Source organism: Drosophila hydei, unplaced genomic scaffold (genome assembly GCF_003285905.1).
Source record: "Drosophila hydei strain 15085-1641.00,03,60 unplaced genomic scaffold, DhydRS2 tig00008114-arrow-pilon, whole genome shotgun sequence".
In the NCBI taxonomy this organism is placed as follows: Eukaryota; Metazoa; Arthropoda; class Insecta; order Diptera; family Drosophilidae; genus Drosophila; species Drosophila hydei.
The window spans coordinates 6,520,668-6,537,609 of record NW_022045827.1 but is presented as its reverse complement, the minus strand read 5'-3'; the positions used below and the strand labels follow the sequence as shown (position 1 = coordinate 6,537,609).

General features: G+C 36.8%; 2 protein-coding genes across 2 annotated transcripts in view; one reads left to right on the top strand and one right to left on the bottom strand.

Annotated features, from left to right (window-relative positions):
* The window catches only part of LOC111595593 (MKRN2 opposite strand protein), an 80,886-nt gene extending 77,324 nt beyond the window's left edge, over positions 1-3,562 (top strand). Inside the window, exons 3-5 of the mRNA XM_023309404.2 lie at positions 962-1,510; positions 2,732-2,918; positions 3,000-3,562. Coding sequence (XP_023165172.2) covers positions 1,122-1,510; positions 2,732-2,918; positions 3,000-3,392 — 969 coding nt within the window. The 5' untranslated portion in view covers positions 962-1,121 and the 3' untranslated portion in view covers positions 3,393-3,562. The remainder of the gene's footprint in view (positions 1-961; positions 1,511-2,731; positions 2,919-2,999) is intronic.
* A 1,041-nt stretch (positions 3,563-4,603) lies between these two features.
* LOC111595580 (Golgi-associated plant pathogenesis-related protein 1) lies at positions 4,604-6,701 on the bottom strand. Its single transcript, XM_023309386.2, has 4 exons — positions 6,537-6,701; positions 5,180-5,287; positions 4,894-5,120; positions 4,604-4,828 (listed from the first exon to the last, which is right to left on the bottom strand). The coding sequence occupies exons 1-4, from the start codon at positions 6,549-6,551 to the stop codon at positions 4,741-4,743; spliced, it is 438 nt and encodes a 145-aa protein (XP_023165154.1). The 5' UTR covers positions 6,552-6,701; the 3' UTR covers positions 4,604-4,740.
* Positions 6,702-16,942: the final 10,241 nt, after the last annotated feature.

Genomic DNA, 16,942 nt, shown 5'->3' with positions numbered 1-16,942 from the left:
CGCGCTCAAGCGTTGCCATTGCTTTGCGTCGTGGTGAGTTTGCGCCTAGGCTCAATTTATATTTCACTTTGAGATTTGTTTTCATTTTGCCGGTTTGTTTACGTTTTCGCCCATTTTCACCTTAGCCGGCTTTTTAGCGCCGAGCATGTGTTTGCTCAAGACACTAAAAATAATATTGCATATGTAAATAGTTTAAGTTGGAGTTTGATCAAAGTTTTTAACTCTTGGAAGAAAATTTATTTTGGGCATTTTTTATGTAAAAAATCTTGAATAATATGAATGAAATTTGAATATGATTAATAATTATAGAAAAATATTTTTAGTATATACTTCAAATTCTTGTTAACCTTTTGCGTGTAGATTCTAAAACCTCGTCACTCAGACTACTCAAAGTTTATTATTAAAGTATTAAGAAGTTTGTTTATATGTAGGTAAAGGCAAGTTACAATAATTAATTTATAAATATAAAAATGATAAAAAATGATAATTAAAATGTATAAATTATAAATATGTTTTTATGCCTAGTTATAACTGTATTTATATATGTATGAAATGGTAAAAACTATATTATTTAATTCACAAAATGCTTTCAAGCTAAAAAATAAAATTCTTTAGACAATTGTGTGTATGCGCATTAAATGATATCAGGATAATGTCCATAACAGCTTTCATATATCTCTCTCTCTCTCTCTCTCTCTCTCCTTTAATCTCTGTCATTCAAGCCAAAATCATGCTAATCAAAATGTAGGCACAAAGAAACTCCACAGTCAAGAGCTTTGTCAATAATAATGACAAACTGTTAGTTGGGGCGGAGGGAGATATTGTCTGTTTGCCTTCGTCTATACAGGGCAAAAGCTGCTGGTCGGTCGTATGGCCAAGGATTGGACAATTCGTACAAACAACTTTGGTCACATTTCGGCTGGGTTTGGCTTATTTACAAGAAATGTTCGTTTTATTGCAGCACTGCGTAACCACAAGCACCAAAGAGGCAACAACAACCGTAACAACAACAGCAACGACGACAACAACAACCACAAGACAAGAACATACAATAGAGACAAAGTGTATCAATTATAATACGGGTGCAAGCTGAGCAATCCGAACTTACCAAAGAGGCAGTCATGTTGGCGACAACAACATCAACAGCAGCTGCAGCAACAACAACAACAACAACAACAACAAGGAGACAATCTACAACCACAATTACCTCAGATCCGGGCATTCTGTGTTTTCATCACTGCAACGTAAAAGTTTTCTGCTTCGTTCTGCCCCTCACTTGTCCCCATTGCAATGCGCAACTGGATGCGGATGCGGATGCGGATGCGAATACGAATGCGGAAGGGTCCGCAAATGGTACACCAAACGCATCTGGTGTTGGCAACAGTAGCCCTAACCCCATGACCATTACCATTACGAGACTGCTGCCCTTTCGCTTGCCCTATCCCTTTGTCCGGGCCACACAGCATCCATGTGCAATCGTTCTGCGTCCCTCCACAGGCGACTTTCTCAAGTAAGTAAATGGGGCCACTTTACGAGCGTATAATAATTGATTGGTCAGCCATGGGGGTTTGTAAGCGACTAGTTTTGGCAAAAGTTGAATATAGTTTTTCACTACACATTTTTTCCCATTTTCGATCATGTTAACACGGAAGGTAAGCGCTAGCAGAAAATTAATGAAGCAAGCTTAGATTTCAATTGATTTTTGCTACAATGAAAGTTAAAAATTGAAATGCTAAAGGTAGAACGACAAGCTTCGACTAAGAGATACCCGTACCCTCAGCCGATCTGCGCTTGCAATATGAAGGAAGTTTGTAGTCTTTAGAGCAACAGGCCTAGAGCTGCGCTGCTGCTGATCCCGTTTAAGCATTTAAGCATATGTGATCTGCCATGCCTCCTACTGCCTGTTACATGAATTTTCCAATACAAACAAATCTAATATGTGTTGCATAGGAAAATGTAACTCAACATGGCCTGAAATTGTTAAGAGACTGCAACTGGATTCATAAATTAAGTGTAGCATACTTTTGGTAGTCTTCAGTAAAAAAAACTCCATACGAAAGAGATTTCATGGCATACAAACTTGGTTCATATATACCACAAGATATATTCAAATTTCTGCTCTAATAATAAATAGCTATATGTATTTAAATTCACTCTTAAGAAACTTGTACAAAGTTTTCAATTCGCTAACAATTTCAAGAGGTTTTCAATTGAGTTCCATTCTTTGCAGAGTTTTCCTAATTCAATTTTGAATTTGTTTTCAATTAAAATGTAAATAATTTTCACACCTGTAATTACCTTTGATATTTTCTATGCATAATCATGATTTGCTCTTGTTGTCAGCTAATCCAAATTGTTTTCAGCTTTAGCGAAAAAAAAACCAAATATTCAGAATAAAAGTTTGCTGTGTAAATACTTTTGACTGAGACTGTATCTGCAGCTGTATCTAAATTAGAGCTGAACCTAAATTTAAGAGCAAAGTTCTACCAAGTTTTCCCTCGAATGTTACGGCTCGGCATACATTTAGATGGAAATATACAATTTTGCAGCTTTGTTCAGCAGACAGTAAAAAAATTTGTTCGGCGAATTGGTGTTATCAGGGAAGCTGCTGCAAAAGCCATCGCAGTGCAGAAATTTGAGGCATTTTCATTTGGGGATTTTTTTGTATTTGGCTTGTGTAATATGCAAAATGTGTCTGATGCGTTTTTGTGTTGCCCGTGTGTTTCCGCAGCGATTACAGCAACGCCACAGATTTGCATATCGCGGTGACCACATCCGGCGGCGACATTGTCGAATTCGATAGGGATGGACTGCAGCGGCATCGGCGCGACGATAATCCTCGCGACTGGTGGCAATCATTGCTGGTGGGCGATGTGCCAGAGCCGTGGCATTACTACTGGGACGAGGTGCTCGAACAGGTGAGTGCCCACTTCATATACATAGATATATGCGGATTGCATGCAAATCTTGATGCTACCTGTCTGCCTCTTGCCCGCTAGATTTGTGGCGACTCAACGCGCTGGTCCATTGCTCGCTATGAGGAGAGCAGCCACAATTGCTACACCTTTGTGCTGGCCTTCCTGCAGGCCCTCAGCTATGCCCAGCTCAGCGACGCGGCCCGCACCAAGACCAGCTTCTGTGAGAAGTACATTGTGCCCCGAACGACAACGGCTGGCAAATACATCTCGCTTTACCGCCGACTGCGCCTGGCGGGCGTTCACGTGCAACGCCACCAGCCCAAGCAACGGCTCTCCAAATTAGATGTCGCCGATGGTAAGGATCTCAAAGTGGCCAACACAAAAGCCGGCACCAATGGCTATATATGCCATGGCAGCACTACGTACACAGCACGTTCCCATCCACGTCAAACGCTCTGCACAATCGAAGAGTAGACGAAGTCTCCAACTAATTCACCTTCAATTCATTTAATTAGTGTAGTAAGATATGCTCTGTTGAAATATATCTTTAATCAAACTATCGATTGTAGCTTTCGTCTTTACTAATCTATTGATATAAACACTATATAACTTTAGCTATAAAATAAAGGCGGATGTACAGTCATTCGTAAAGCGATGGGTCTGAGCGATAACAGACGCCAATTTATCACCACTTCTAGCGTGTATATAAAAAATATGTTTGTTTATATACCATTTTTGTTTCCAACCTGTTTATGCGTTCCTATTTTTTCAATTACTGAGATCTTTTTATACTTTTATGCTCAGTTGTATTCAATTAATGAATAAAACTTCTAAAAAACAATCAGGCTATTCTGGATTTATTTTGATATATTGAAACAAGAATTTTTTAGGTATTAGGCGACTTTAAAATATCTCGAAACTCCATCACATTGCAATGAAAGATTCGAAGTCAGCAAGTCGAAAATTTTTAAATAAAAATTAAATAAAATTGTTAAAAATTGTTAAATAACTCGTTTGAATTCAACTTAGTTTTCTTTTTTAAGCGTCTTAAATTCTGTTTAGTTTTATTCATTTAAATAATTTTGTTTGAAATTCCATGAGTGACCCAAAATTGTCTTTTATAATTAATTCTACTATTGTAACTTTTACTATTTTGATTATTACTAGCTTTAGTCCTACTACAACATACCTATATATTTACTTTAGTTGATTAAGTTGGGGGAACGTGAGTCAGAGCACACTTATTAATAATATTGTATTTAATGTGATTTTAAACAGTGATTTTTCAAATAAATTATATTATATAAATAATAATTTGAAATTATATTTTAATGTTGTTTATCGTTCAAATTTTAAAAAAATTTAGATTTCATTTGTTCAGCTAATATATGTTGTGGATTATTTATGTAAAACAATTTTCTGTTGCTTTGGGATATTTACAAAGTTGTAGCGCGGTGCATAATGAGTTCAATAAAGAATTAGCTTGGATTTCCAGAACATCTGATTAGTAAATCTAATCGAATGTAACTTTTGAGCAACTCCAACACCGAGCAGTCATTAAGCCTGACTGTGTTATAAAAAGATTAAATCATGTGTCTTAAGATTCCATTCAAAATGTTCAGTGTTTCATAAATGACTAGAATAATAAAATATTTAACATAAATCACATTTTATTTTAATGCTGCAGTGTTATTTATTTAAATATAAATTATAGTCGAAGACTTCATATACAGTGTTAAAATAGTTGAATATAATATTTTGAAATATTTATACAAAAGAATAATTTTTATTTCATCAACTGCCAACTTGTCGCAGTTGAATATCAGTTTCCACGAAGAACATTCTCCCTGAAGTTGTTCATAAAGTTGCCAGGTGGATCGTAGTTGCATACTATGTAAACAGTGTTGCCTCTGCAAAATAGTGGAGGAGTAGAGGAATCTAGATACCTGATGGGAGACGCATAGTTAATGCTTACCTGCGAGCGATACCGACACCCAGCAGCTTGGAGCTCTTCCAAACCACTTGGGTAAAGTGACCAGTGGACGATTGAAAAGTTGGATAATTAAAGTTATAATCTTTAATTTCATCGTACCACGACTTTACAGCGTCTGCACCGCCCAAATTGCCACCCGATGCCATATACAGATTCTCGCCATATTTATTATTCTGCCGATGCTGGAAGCTATTTGTGTTCAGCAAATGCTGCACGAGTTTTGGAAATTGATTATTTACAGTTGCTTAATTACAAAATAGGATCATACCTGAGCCCATTGGGTAGACACTCTACATAAGTTCTCATCCAACTGTAATGGAGGTGCGCCATGCCTGGCCCTATATTGGTTATGGGCCTCAAGCACCTCGCATTCAAACTGCAATGATTTGTTTATTTTTTGTGATTTCTTATGACATTTTTGGATATACTGGAAGAGCAGTGTCGTAAGTCTGTTTGTGTGAGTTCAAGTTTTGTAAGTTACAGTTCATTGTATAAAGGTTCAATTTTAATTTAAAATGAGTAATTAATCCAGATGGAATTGAGGAAACAGCTGAGCAAAAGTGTACATAACATTAAATAGAGATTAAAAAAAAAAAAAATATATATATATATATATATATATATATGTGTATATTTATATATATTTATAAATAAGCTGAATTGCAATTGGCTTAACGTCTTATCATGTGTTTGTTGATTATTACTAAGCAACAATTAACAAAGTTTTATGCAGAATATGTGAACATGTTGACTGCATAACTATTTCACAAGCTTCGCAGATCTATTATCAGCAGACCTCGTTATCGATCGCCTTTCTACTGGATAACTATTTGAGAACCAAGTTTACAGCTTTTGCAAAGAGAGTCAAAGCAAGTATAGTCAGAATTAAATTTTTCAGGTAAGCATACAATATATATAGCTATATATACATAGAGCTACTTCAAGATTCTATTTATTTAATATGCAGAATACGTTATCTATAATAGATCCTCCTCTAGTTTCCCGGATAAGTAGCTAATTAAAAAAGAATTTTGCAGTTTTTGCGATGAGTCAAATCAAGAGAAGCCAGATCTAACATCTTCCGGCTAGCATACAATATAAATATAGAAATATACCGATCACATGGCTCGCTCTTCTACTCTGGGTAAGCTGTTAGTATTTGGTAACCAATTTTGCAGCTTTTCCAAAGAGAGTCAAAGCAAGTGAAGCCCGCATATAAGCTTAGCATGTTTACAACTATAAAATATACAATTTGAACGTAATATGTCAATATTCCACCCTACAACAGCTGTGCAAAATTGTAAATTTTTAAGCTATTGGCTTTGGGCTCGTTTTTAAAATTTTAGTATCTAAAAAACCTTTTTTACTCGCAACAAAATTAATGTGTATATTTTTATAAATCCATATTACTCAGCCTTTACAGATTAATCCTATTCCGAATCTCGATGACTAACTCAACTTTTTGTTAAATTTGTTAAATTTGTGTAATTTCAATTTTATTTTTATATAATAAATTGCTTGGCAATTTCGTGTTCGCATATTCTATGTGTGAGTATGCTTACTTTGTCACACGATACATTAACAGTTAAATGTTAAATATGAATAAAAATAAATACTAAGCTTACAGCTCCGAAACTCATTTCGCTTGAAACACTTTGATGTGTTTCTTTGTCGGCACTTGAAATACTTTTAATTGGAGTATATTAAATGAAGTATTATTTCCGCTGCACTTGCACTTGCACTTGCACTCGCTCGACACTTGTCACAGCCTTACTCCGATATTTAAACGAGACTAAGCAGTTTTCGTCGTCTACGTCGGGTTTTATGCCTCAGTTGATAAGAGCCACAGAACAGCCCATAACTGGAGCAATTTCCCCTGCGGCTGACTAATCTTCTTTATCAGCGGCTGGGGCTCGCATCGTCACAGCATGAATTACCTAGATTTGTTTTGATTTCTGGGTATCTGGCTGGGAGGTGCACGTGTTGGTGGATAATCTTCACCCTTTATTTATACATATTTGTGCATACAGTTTTTGTAAATTTATAAATTATCCATATAAAATTTTGAAATTAAAATTATTTATAAGAAATAACTAACAAGTTGCACCCATTAAGCTCTATCTTTTCCAGATACAGTTTTTATAAATTTATAAATTTATCCATATACAATTTTGAAATCAAAATTATTAATAACAAATAACTAACAACCTGCACCCATTAAACTCTATCTTATCTGGATTGATCCAGTCAATAGACAAACCTATTATAAAAACTTTTTATTTACTACTTAACGAGGAGCCATCAGTAATCTTTGATTTTTGACAAAGTATAGAAATCATGGATTTCGAGGGTTTTTTGAGAGTTATTTGCAATGTTTGCATAAATTTATATCTTTATTTTTTATGTATTAAAATTATCTGTGAATACAGAAATGATAAAGAAAAGTTAGTTTCGACTATTTAAAACTTTGAGTTCGCTAAAACAAAATCGTGTCCACTTAAGAGAAAACATATGTATATTAAAACTTTAGATTTGCTTCTTATGCTCAGACAGTTTGAGCTGTATGCTGATCATCAATCAATCAATTTTTCTCAATTCCACAGCTTAATATATCATGTTTTATTTGCTGGCTGACATTTATATATAATGATAATTGGCTTAACTATAAAAGTTATATATTTCAATATTCACATACATATACACAATATTTAGCATTTACCTTTTTGTGTTTGTTGGATGTAGGATTATGGGGCAATGCTTATGTCACCGCGACCCTTGTTAGCTGTCGGCCATGATCTGAGCTTGGCCTCCGCCTTAGCCTTTTGTGGCGGCTGATGATGCTGTTCGTGGCTGTCTCATTAATAATCGCAATATCTGCGGCACGAGGCGGTTTTTCGTTATGCAAAACTGTCATGAATCAGGCGAAAATGTAATTACATTCTCCTTGATGAGCGGCGGGCTCATCAGCTGTGTCGTACCAGCTTTGTCGCCTCCCAGGTCGTGGCATTTCATCTTGGATAGCACGCATAACGTGCATATAAATTTTATAATGTCGTTGCCAACTTTTCAAGACACGTAATCTAGAACTAAATAAGTTTTCTGCCTTGTCTCGCGCAAAGTTATCCTTATGAGTTTTGAAGTCGACAAAGTTTTCTGGTTATGCTCCATGTTGTTGCTGTTGCTGTTGCTATTCCTGTTGTTGTTCTGTCCATTGGGGTATAATAACGATGCTGTTATTGAATTTAAATGTTAAGGATGCTTAGCATGATCGCCGCAGCGAAATGAGCCGTAAGCGGATAACAGTAGTCATAATTAAAGTGCAATGAAAGTGGGCAGAGTTTTGTTGTTGTTCAACTAATTGCTAATTGAATTGACTTAAGATAGTTGATTAAAACGAAGTTGAATAGTAATTAGCAGCAGTTCTCAGTAGAATTATAAGAGGTATCCAAAAAAGCGTAGTACTCTTTATTTGAGGAATCTGTATAACAAATTCGATTGCTCTAGCTCTTCAAATATTCGAAATACACTCAATTATTATAATTATATTTGATTTATGAGTTGCATAGACAAATAATTTAGGCACTGTTATTAGTAAACAGTCATCAGTTAGTCAAATAACTGATGAGAAACTTGTTACATGTCCTAGAGCATTATTTGACTGTTGACGCTGACGAATCTGTAAGTTCGTCTATCACAAAACTTGCTAAATATAAATAAGTTATAAACAATACAGGTTACCAGTATTTCTTAACCTTCCTTTCTTAAACTACAATAACCATATTGTGTTTCTGGGAAAAAATCAATATCAACTATAGATTATTGGTATTGGGATACAAATATATATAAAGTGATAAGCGTGTTATTTTTCTCAGAAAACAGAACTTTTTCAACTTGCCTGCATAGAACATTTATTAGAACTATTAACCTATATATGTCGACTTTTGTTCGGTCTATATAACTAGACTCATAAACTACGGGACTTATTCGTAATATATATTGAAACGATCCCAGCGTTGTGATGCAATCGACGTCTCAGGTTGACTCACAAATAGCAAATGTCAAAGTGGAGCAATGTCATGCCATAATTATTATATAGCATTCTTTCTTCTTTTTTTGTGTTGTACACATGGGTCTAGACACACCCATAATTATCGCTGTTATTACAGCAAACGGGTGTGCCTGTGTGTTTGTGGCGGATATAGGGCACGTAAACAAATTATATCCAATGTTTTAGTTCTTTGCGGCCGATGAGTCAAATGCTTTTATCGAGACTTGAAACCTATTTCGAAGTGTTATTATTCAATTAAAGTGGCAAAAGTAAACTGTAAAAATGCACAAGTGCAAATTTGGTTTCAGTGGACTAAAATCAGAGAAGCGGGACAGACCTTGAGCGGCACTTAGCATGGTTGACGGAATTAATTCTTTCGTATTTATTCGTTGGCCCATTCTGCGAAAGCGAACTTTGCACCTTATGGCAGACCCCAATAACAGCGAGGTGTGGACACTTGAGCTCTTCTATGGCTGCCTTATGCACCCAATTCCCGCCGCGCTCTGCAACACGTCGTCAACATTGTCGAGCAACCATTGAAAAATCTCAACTAATGTCAAACGCTTTGTCGTCATCGTCGTCTGCGGATGTGGCAACAAATTTGCAGTTCACACTTTAAATTTGGCAGCTGCTCAATGCATCTTAGTGGGCGTGGCCGCCCTAAATTTGAATAGGATAAATGCACTGAACACATTGATGAATGGCCAAAGATTGAGAACGGCTCAAACAAACAGTTGGCGATAACTCACGAATTTTGGTTCGTTGAACTGCTCAAGACAACGAAGATTGCATTCACAGCTATAAAGACATCGAGTGTCATGGGTTCGCATAAGAGCCACACTTGTTTCCCGGTGCCAGCGTAAATATTATCATCTGCTGGCCCCAAGCGATTAAGTCTATTTTGATAACCGCCACAGTCACAGTCAAAGATAAACAACTGAATTCATTATGCAGAGTTAAGAAGAGCGCAGAGACACAGCTAAGTCGAATGATAGATGCTCTAAAGGTAACTTTTGTATAATTGATAATTATATTCACCTAACCATAGCCGAAAGATGTTAAAAGCTTTCAGCTAACAACACTGCAAAGTCTTTAGTTTAAAAGGGCATTTTATGTTCGGTGTGTGTCAAAAGCATTATTTTTCGGTTTTCAAGAGCAAACGTTATAAATTCTTGATTCACTTAGCCAGCATGTGCCATACGCTATCTCTCCCTCACCATCTCTCTCTCACTCTCTCTCTCTCTCTCTTCTGTTTGCTTTCAAGATTCTCTCTATTTACTTCTAAAGAGCAGTGCATAAAAAATGCATTCACACAAATTTCTTGTGTCAACTTCAAGTTTGAAGCGAATTAACAATTTGCGCTGCGGTCTTCGTTGAAACTTAAGCCAAATTGCAGATTCATGTTGACTTTCTGCCACTTGAAGAGCTTTTCTCATTTCATTTTCCCTTTTTCTATGTCACTTTCAATTTGTGTGCAGCTGTTAGCCGAATAAAAAGAAATAAGTTAAGCTGTGGCCAGGCCCAAAACCGAAATGCCCAAATAATTTGAAATATGGCTAAGCAGCTGTTGTTGCTGTTAAACTGGTAATAATTGCATTTTACGCACAATTTGTTGCTATTTTGCGCTTTTAATTATCAGCTCATCTGGCTTAATTTACCGCCATGGAACCAACCCCTTGGAAATCTATGTCAAATAATTGCAACAACAGGAATATTCAGCATGTTTAGTGCGTGCGTCATTTAACTACTATATTTAAGGCTGACAGCAGTGTTTATATCAAAACACTCTCTCGTGCACTCAATGCAGCAGTGGACACATTCGGACAAAACCAGTTGAGGATAATTGCGTATACGCAGCGTATCCACTGCAGTTTATTTGACAGATATTCCGCAAACACTTGCACTAAATTATTTATGTTCATGCGCTTTGTACACAATATTAACTGCTCAGTTCATTAACTGACTGTTATCTTAAAATATAAATGTTATTTAAGGTAATTGCATTATACTTTCAGGCGTAAAGTTAAATAGTATGAAAAGCTTTGGCCTTTAGACTTTAAGTGAATATGGATGAAAGCATGCTGAGCAAGTTAACAGAATTATTATTAATAAATGTTTTGATTATTATTATTAATTAATATCTATACTATATATATAAAATACATACAATTATGTTTGATGAATATATCTTAATTATTATCTAAAAGGAAAATTGTTTAGTAACTCAATGGAATTCGAACGAATTTTAGAACATTTTGGATGTAAAGACTTAAGAAGCCTACAAAATTTGGAATTATGTATAAATATGAAGATGAATAGCGACCTTCAAGCAGCTGCCACTGCATGACAATTAATGTTAAATTTGGTAAAATTTTCTAGTAAAGCAAATGTTATTTATATTATTTCTCTTTTACTGTGAGAGTGAGAAAAACATTTTGTTTGCATGTGCAATTAATTATTTTCTATTGATTGGAACTTCAGCTGATTTTTTAAATCGAAACTAAAATCGTATACTTTTTTATAAAAAACAATTTGATGGAATGCGAGTTCCGGTTTGAAGCAACCAACTTTCATTTTGTTTTTCTTACCAATTTATTAAAGCAATTGGCATTCCTGGTCCTTTGAACATAAATATAAAATGCTCTAAATAAATATACTTTTCATATATTATCACCCAAATATAGAGCATGAAAAGCCAAAACAATTTTGCCAAACAAAGATTTTTGTACTCTATCAATGTTCTCCTTTTTCTCTGCAGTCTAACCGCAAAATAAGTTTAGCTTTGTGACATGCTCGATTCAGAAGTGGCCCAAGCGTTTAATTTAGAAAAAAAAATTGGCAAATATCTTGAAAATTGAGCTCTGCATTTGCATGTTGCACAGTTTGTTGTCTTTTTGCGCACATCGTTTGGTTCGACTCGCATTGTCAAACAATAGAATATTGCTTTTTGCTGCTGTTGTTGCTGCTTGAACGTAACTCAACTCATCTTAACTCTGACTAACCGCAGCAGCCTCTCTCAGCTGCAACAATGTTGACGCTTGCCAAGGCAGCATCATCATTTGCATTTGCATTCTCATGCTGCTTTATTTTACAATTTATATCGTTTGCAAATGGATATCGAATACATTTTACTTATATGCTGAAGCACAGACACTCGAACTGCACTCAGTTGGCCAGCACACATGTCCGAGCTGCAGACTGGGCTAAGACTTGTGCGTACTTTCAAGTTGGGGCTACAGCTGGCCAAGTCTATTAGATATGTGTGTTCCCAGCCGAATGCAGCAGTGAAACTAAATCGAATTCAAACAGAAAGTTCATTTACAGTTCATCAAGTCTGCTTCCCACTCAGTGAGCTCTAGCAAAACCAAACAAAAGCTTCCTCCAATCCAATCCAGACTCCACACCAATAACCAATGCTAGGCGAGAACGTTCAAGTTTTCAAAAGCTGGCGCACATAAATTTCCAACTTGGCTTTTATGCTAAATTAAATGAGCCTGGAAGCCAAACAGCCCATGCAGCTGATATGCATACACATGTAGTTGATACCCTAACTGCACTGCATTGTTAGAGTATATCAAATTCGAAATGTCATTGACTGAGCTGATTAGCTCATATGTTACCTTGGCTTCGCCATTATAGAGTATCTGGGCGGTGCCCATAGGCGTATGTGCTCCATTGACGTCAGAATGAGTCGGAAACTTGTGGCGTTAAGTTGCTAAATTAATTTGCCAATTTGAGTGTGAACCTGGCTCGAACACAAATTGGCAGCAAAGCACAAGGCAAAGAGCTCGGCGCATAATTTGATATTTCAAAAGTTGAAATTGAATGCATTCGACAGCTAAATGCTCCAGTCATAATAGAAAAAAAAGTTATTTTTTTGCTCAGTTAATAACATGGAGAGAAGCTTCAAGCGTTCGTCTAAAAGTAGTTGAAAACCCTTTGCAAGTTGTGTTTTTTTTTATTCTTATGTTTTGTATTAAGTGCTTTGTCCATTGCTTGTAAAGCACATTTAGCAATTTAGTTTCATTTTGCAAATCGTCCTTGGATATGTTTCTTTGAATCACATTCTGTGCTCACTCAAAGGTCACAATCGTTGACTTATGTGCGCTCGAACGCGCAGCAAAAAGCGCTCTAAACGAATCAGCAAAAGTGGTTGGAACAGCAACGGAACGGTCGAGGATGCTGTGAAGCGTTAAAAACCCTTGAAGCTTTACCTTATGTGTACAAATACAAACACAAATACAAGTACATATATACTAATACAAATACGTAAGCGCATGTAAGTGTATTTGAAATAGTTGGAATTTAAGAAAATTTATTTCTCAATTTCTCTTGCCAAAGGAATGTGAAAACTCAGCTCTATTTTGAATTTGTGTAAACTTAGCTTATAATATAATTATTATTCAATCTAATTAAATTAATAAATCAACGTAAGCACCTGCCTTCAACTATGCCCAGCACTGTACCGTGCAATTCTATGTGGCATGTCTATTGGGTAGCTAAACTGCTGGATATGTTTATAGCAATTTATAGCTCAGATATAGATTATAGTGTGGGCATATAACAATTTAATTTAAAAGTAGATTTCAATATAAATTTATTTAAAAATATATTTATACATATAAAATATATATATAGAAATAAAAGCTGTTGCAGTTCTACAAACTGAATTGATCTGAAGGCGGCTAGACAGACTTGATTAAATCTCATTTCCAAATCATTCGGCTTAACCGTTTTTGTGGATTTCATTGAGTCCTGATTTATCTACATATGAGATAGATGATAACACATAAATAATAAATAAAACTTGTCAAGCATCAATGACCACATTTGTTATAAATCTACCTGGAGAGGAGGTCAGCACTGCTACATCTGTATAACTTGGAGATTCTGACTCTAAAAGCTAGTTTTTTTTTGTGATGGCTTAGCTCATAGTGCTCAAGTATATATATTTGCTAATCAAACTATAGAGAAGGTTAACCATGGCTCAATAATTTGTCATTCTTATAATATAGGCAGAATATATTTCCAGTTTTTTTCTTCAGCTGCAAAATACTTTGAATGCACATGGACAGTATGCCCGAGCAGCAAGACGAACTGAGAACAAGGCCAATATATCACTATCCCTGCACAAACGAGCAGAATAAGTAAGTAATAAACCAAGTTTGCCTTGATCAAGTGGACAGCTCTATCTATCACTGACTACAGCGTATATCCCAGTCTTATACTCCAGCAGAACCCTTGCAGTGAAATATTAACATCTTTAAAGTTTTCGCAAAATGCTGTAGTAAATATTTACACTAAGCTACAAGTTATAATTAAATTTTGTTTATTCATGGATCGGCAAATATATTATGAAAATGTTGCATGGCAATTTCGTAAATCGCTTCAAATGCACATTTTCACACACTTCTGGACAATTAGCTGGCGGGACGAAGCGGAGGCTGCGTCGCTCGTTGTTGTAATTTGCGTGCTAATTTCGTGAAGCACAAAACTTGAGGCAAACTGTGCCAACATTTCAAGTCATTTCATCAACAAGGCGAAAGAGAGGAAAGCGAGTAAGCTGGGCGGCTGCGAGGCTGGGAGTTAGTCTGACAGACAGAGATTTGCATATCTTGTGATATGCAGTCAAAGGCAAGTGCTAAAGCAGCTCGGCAAACCACTTTGTGGTCTCTGACAAGTCTTTGGCAGCACAGCAACGGGGTACAAGGTGCGGGAACAGTTTTATCCTTGCCACATCCTGTGTGCCTGTAGCTATTTGTATCTAGCTCTTCAGCCAGTTTGTTTGCTGCTGCTGCGGTTACAACTCTCGCATTTGGCTGAGCACGACGTCAGAAAGCCCAAGAGGCAGACGGCAGCCCGCGTTTAGCTGTAGCAAATTGTTATATTTGCGAAATCTCTCAATTTTCGACACCTCATTGATAGGCGAAGTAGTAAATATGCTAAATATATGTAGAGGTGTTGGCAAGCTCTTAGCGCACATTAGACCTAAAGAAATCTCATATGCTAACTACAAACTGGGCAAAAAAATGCTCCAAAAATTTACTGTGATTGCAATTTTCAGCATGTGCAGCAAAATGAGAAAATGAGAAAATGAGAAAAGTTGGCAAAAGGCAGAAATTTGATTGTGCTAAAACAGAGAAAGCTGTTCCAGAGCCAGGCACAGTCATCAGCAGATAGACAATGCCAGAATGTGACAAAGGGCGAGAGAGAGACAAAGACAAAGAGTGTGAGAGAGTTGAGGAAGCTGGCTACAACGGCGTATGCAAATAACATTTAACAAATGGCAGCAGTGGAAATGCACCCAACTAACTGATACCCTGTAGTAAATATCTTTATTTCAGAGAATCCTTTCAGCTTATATACCATGCTGAGACTGTAGTCTATGAGCAACATTAACGACTGGGAACGCACCGAAAAAACCAGAGCCGAGACTCAATTGGACTGAAATGTTTTGTTTGAGTCAGATATTTGCTTGTCGACTTAGTAGCCAAGTCCAGAATTGTAAATTGTAGTTAGCCAGGCGGCAAAAGTTGGCCAACAATCAAAGTTTACACTGCAGCAAAAAATTGGCAAACTTGCAGCTAGAAAGAGGGCTGAGCTCTTAAAGTAGGCGTTGCCTCTACAGTTAAGGTTTGCTCGAAACAACAACGTTTCTCTCAGTGCCGCTGAACAATTGAGCATGTTATAGCCACAGCTGCACTCACCTGATGCCCACAAAGCGTTAAAGTGGCAGATGAGAACAACTGCATACAAAATGCCTTCTGATTATATAGCAGCCGCATCTGCAGCTATTGGTAATGTTTCAGCTCCTGTTTCAGTTTCTGCCTCCTTCGTGCTCCTTGCACCTGTGTGTGTGTGTGTGCTGGCAATTGTGCCATTGTCCATGCGGTATGCAGCTGCCAATTAGATGCTGGCAGCACGAGACATGAGACACGAGACATGAGACATGAGACGTTGGCTAGGAAAAACGAGCAAAACTCGATTTCCACTGACAGCAACATGTCAGAGCAGCTCGTTGTCATGGCAGCCAGTGGCATGATGATGTGCCTCATGTCTGCTGCCGTTGCTGCGTTGCATTTGATGGGGCTTAGAAGTGCGTTTATAAGCGGGTTACGGCATTTTCATTTCGAGCCGAGCCGAGCTGCCTGCAAGTCAAAAGAGCAGCAAAGCTACAGCCAGATCCCAGCTGCCTGCCACTTGAAGATTTATGACTGTGCTGGGAGGTTGCTTACCTTGTACAGGCCCACTACAGTCACAAACAACAAAGAACCGAAAACTGAAATCATTTTGATTTATAGCATTATCGAATGCATCTTACTACATATACATGTTGGCAGCATGTTTATTTGGCAGCCACTTGACGAGAACATTTTTCAATTTCAATTAACTGATTTCAAAACCCCAAAGATTTATCAATTTTGCCTAACTATGGTTTTTGGCAGCACAAACAGAGCAGCTTGACAAGTTTCTGAAATGCATCTGAAAGCTTGGTCAACTTTAGCTAACTTCTATAATTTCTACATGTCTAACAGCTTCTTCATCTAAGTTTTTCAACTTAATTTAAATTGAGGAATTTCTACATATCATTAAGCATTTATCTTAAACTCTTGCCCAGAGCTATGTATGTTTATTCTGATTTATATATAAATTTGCACCTTTTCGTTTGTTGATTTAGAGCCGTGTTTGGCCTCAAGTCAATTTCAAATCTCATATCACACACACACGCAGAGTCAAAAGTCAGCTCAAGTTGGTTTCCTTGGTCCTTTTTTGACATTCAATTAATATGCAAATTGAGCTCGACAACTGAGCTCGGTTGGGCAAGGCATTCCCACATGCGATAAGCCGCATTTAACCCGGCTTCTTATTCATTTAACCCCTCCGCCTTTTACACTGTGGCATCGCAGCGAAGAATAAACAAAGTGCATAAAATGCTGAGGGGCGGGGCGCGGCTTTTGGGGTAGGTGTGTGAAGTGGAGAGTG

Excerpts from the sequence above, each read along its gene's own strand:
- LOC111595580 (XM_023309386.2), bottom strand. Across the intron at positions 5,121-5,179 it reads TGTCTACCCAATGGGCTCAG|CATTTGCTGAACACAAATAG; the intron begins GTATGATCCTAT and ends AAACTCGTGCAG. Across the intron at positions 4,829-4,893 it reads GGTGTCGGTATCGCTCGCAG|AGGCAACACTGTTTACATAG; the intron begins GTAAGCATTAAC and ends ACTATTTTGCAG.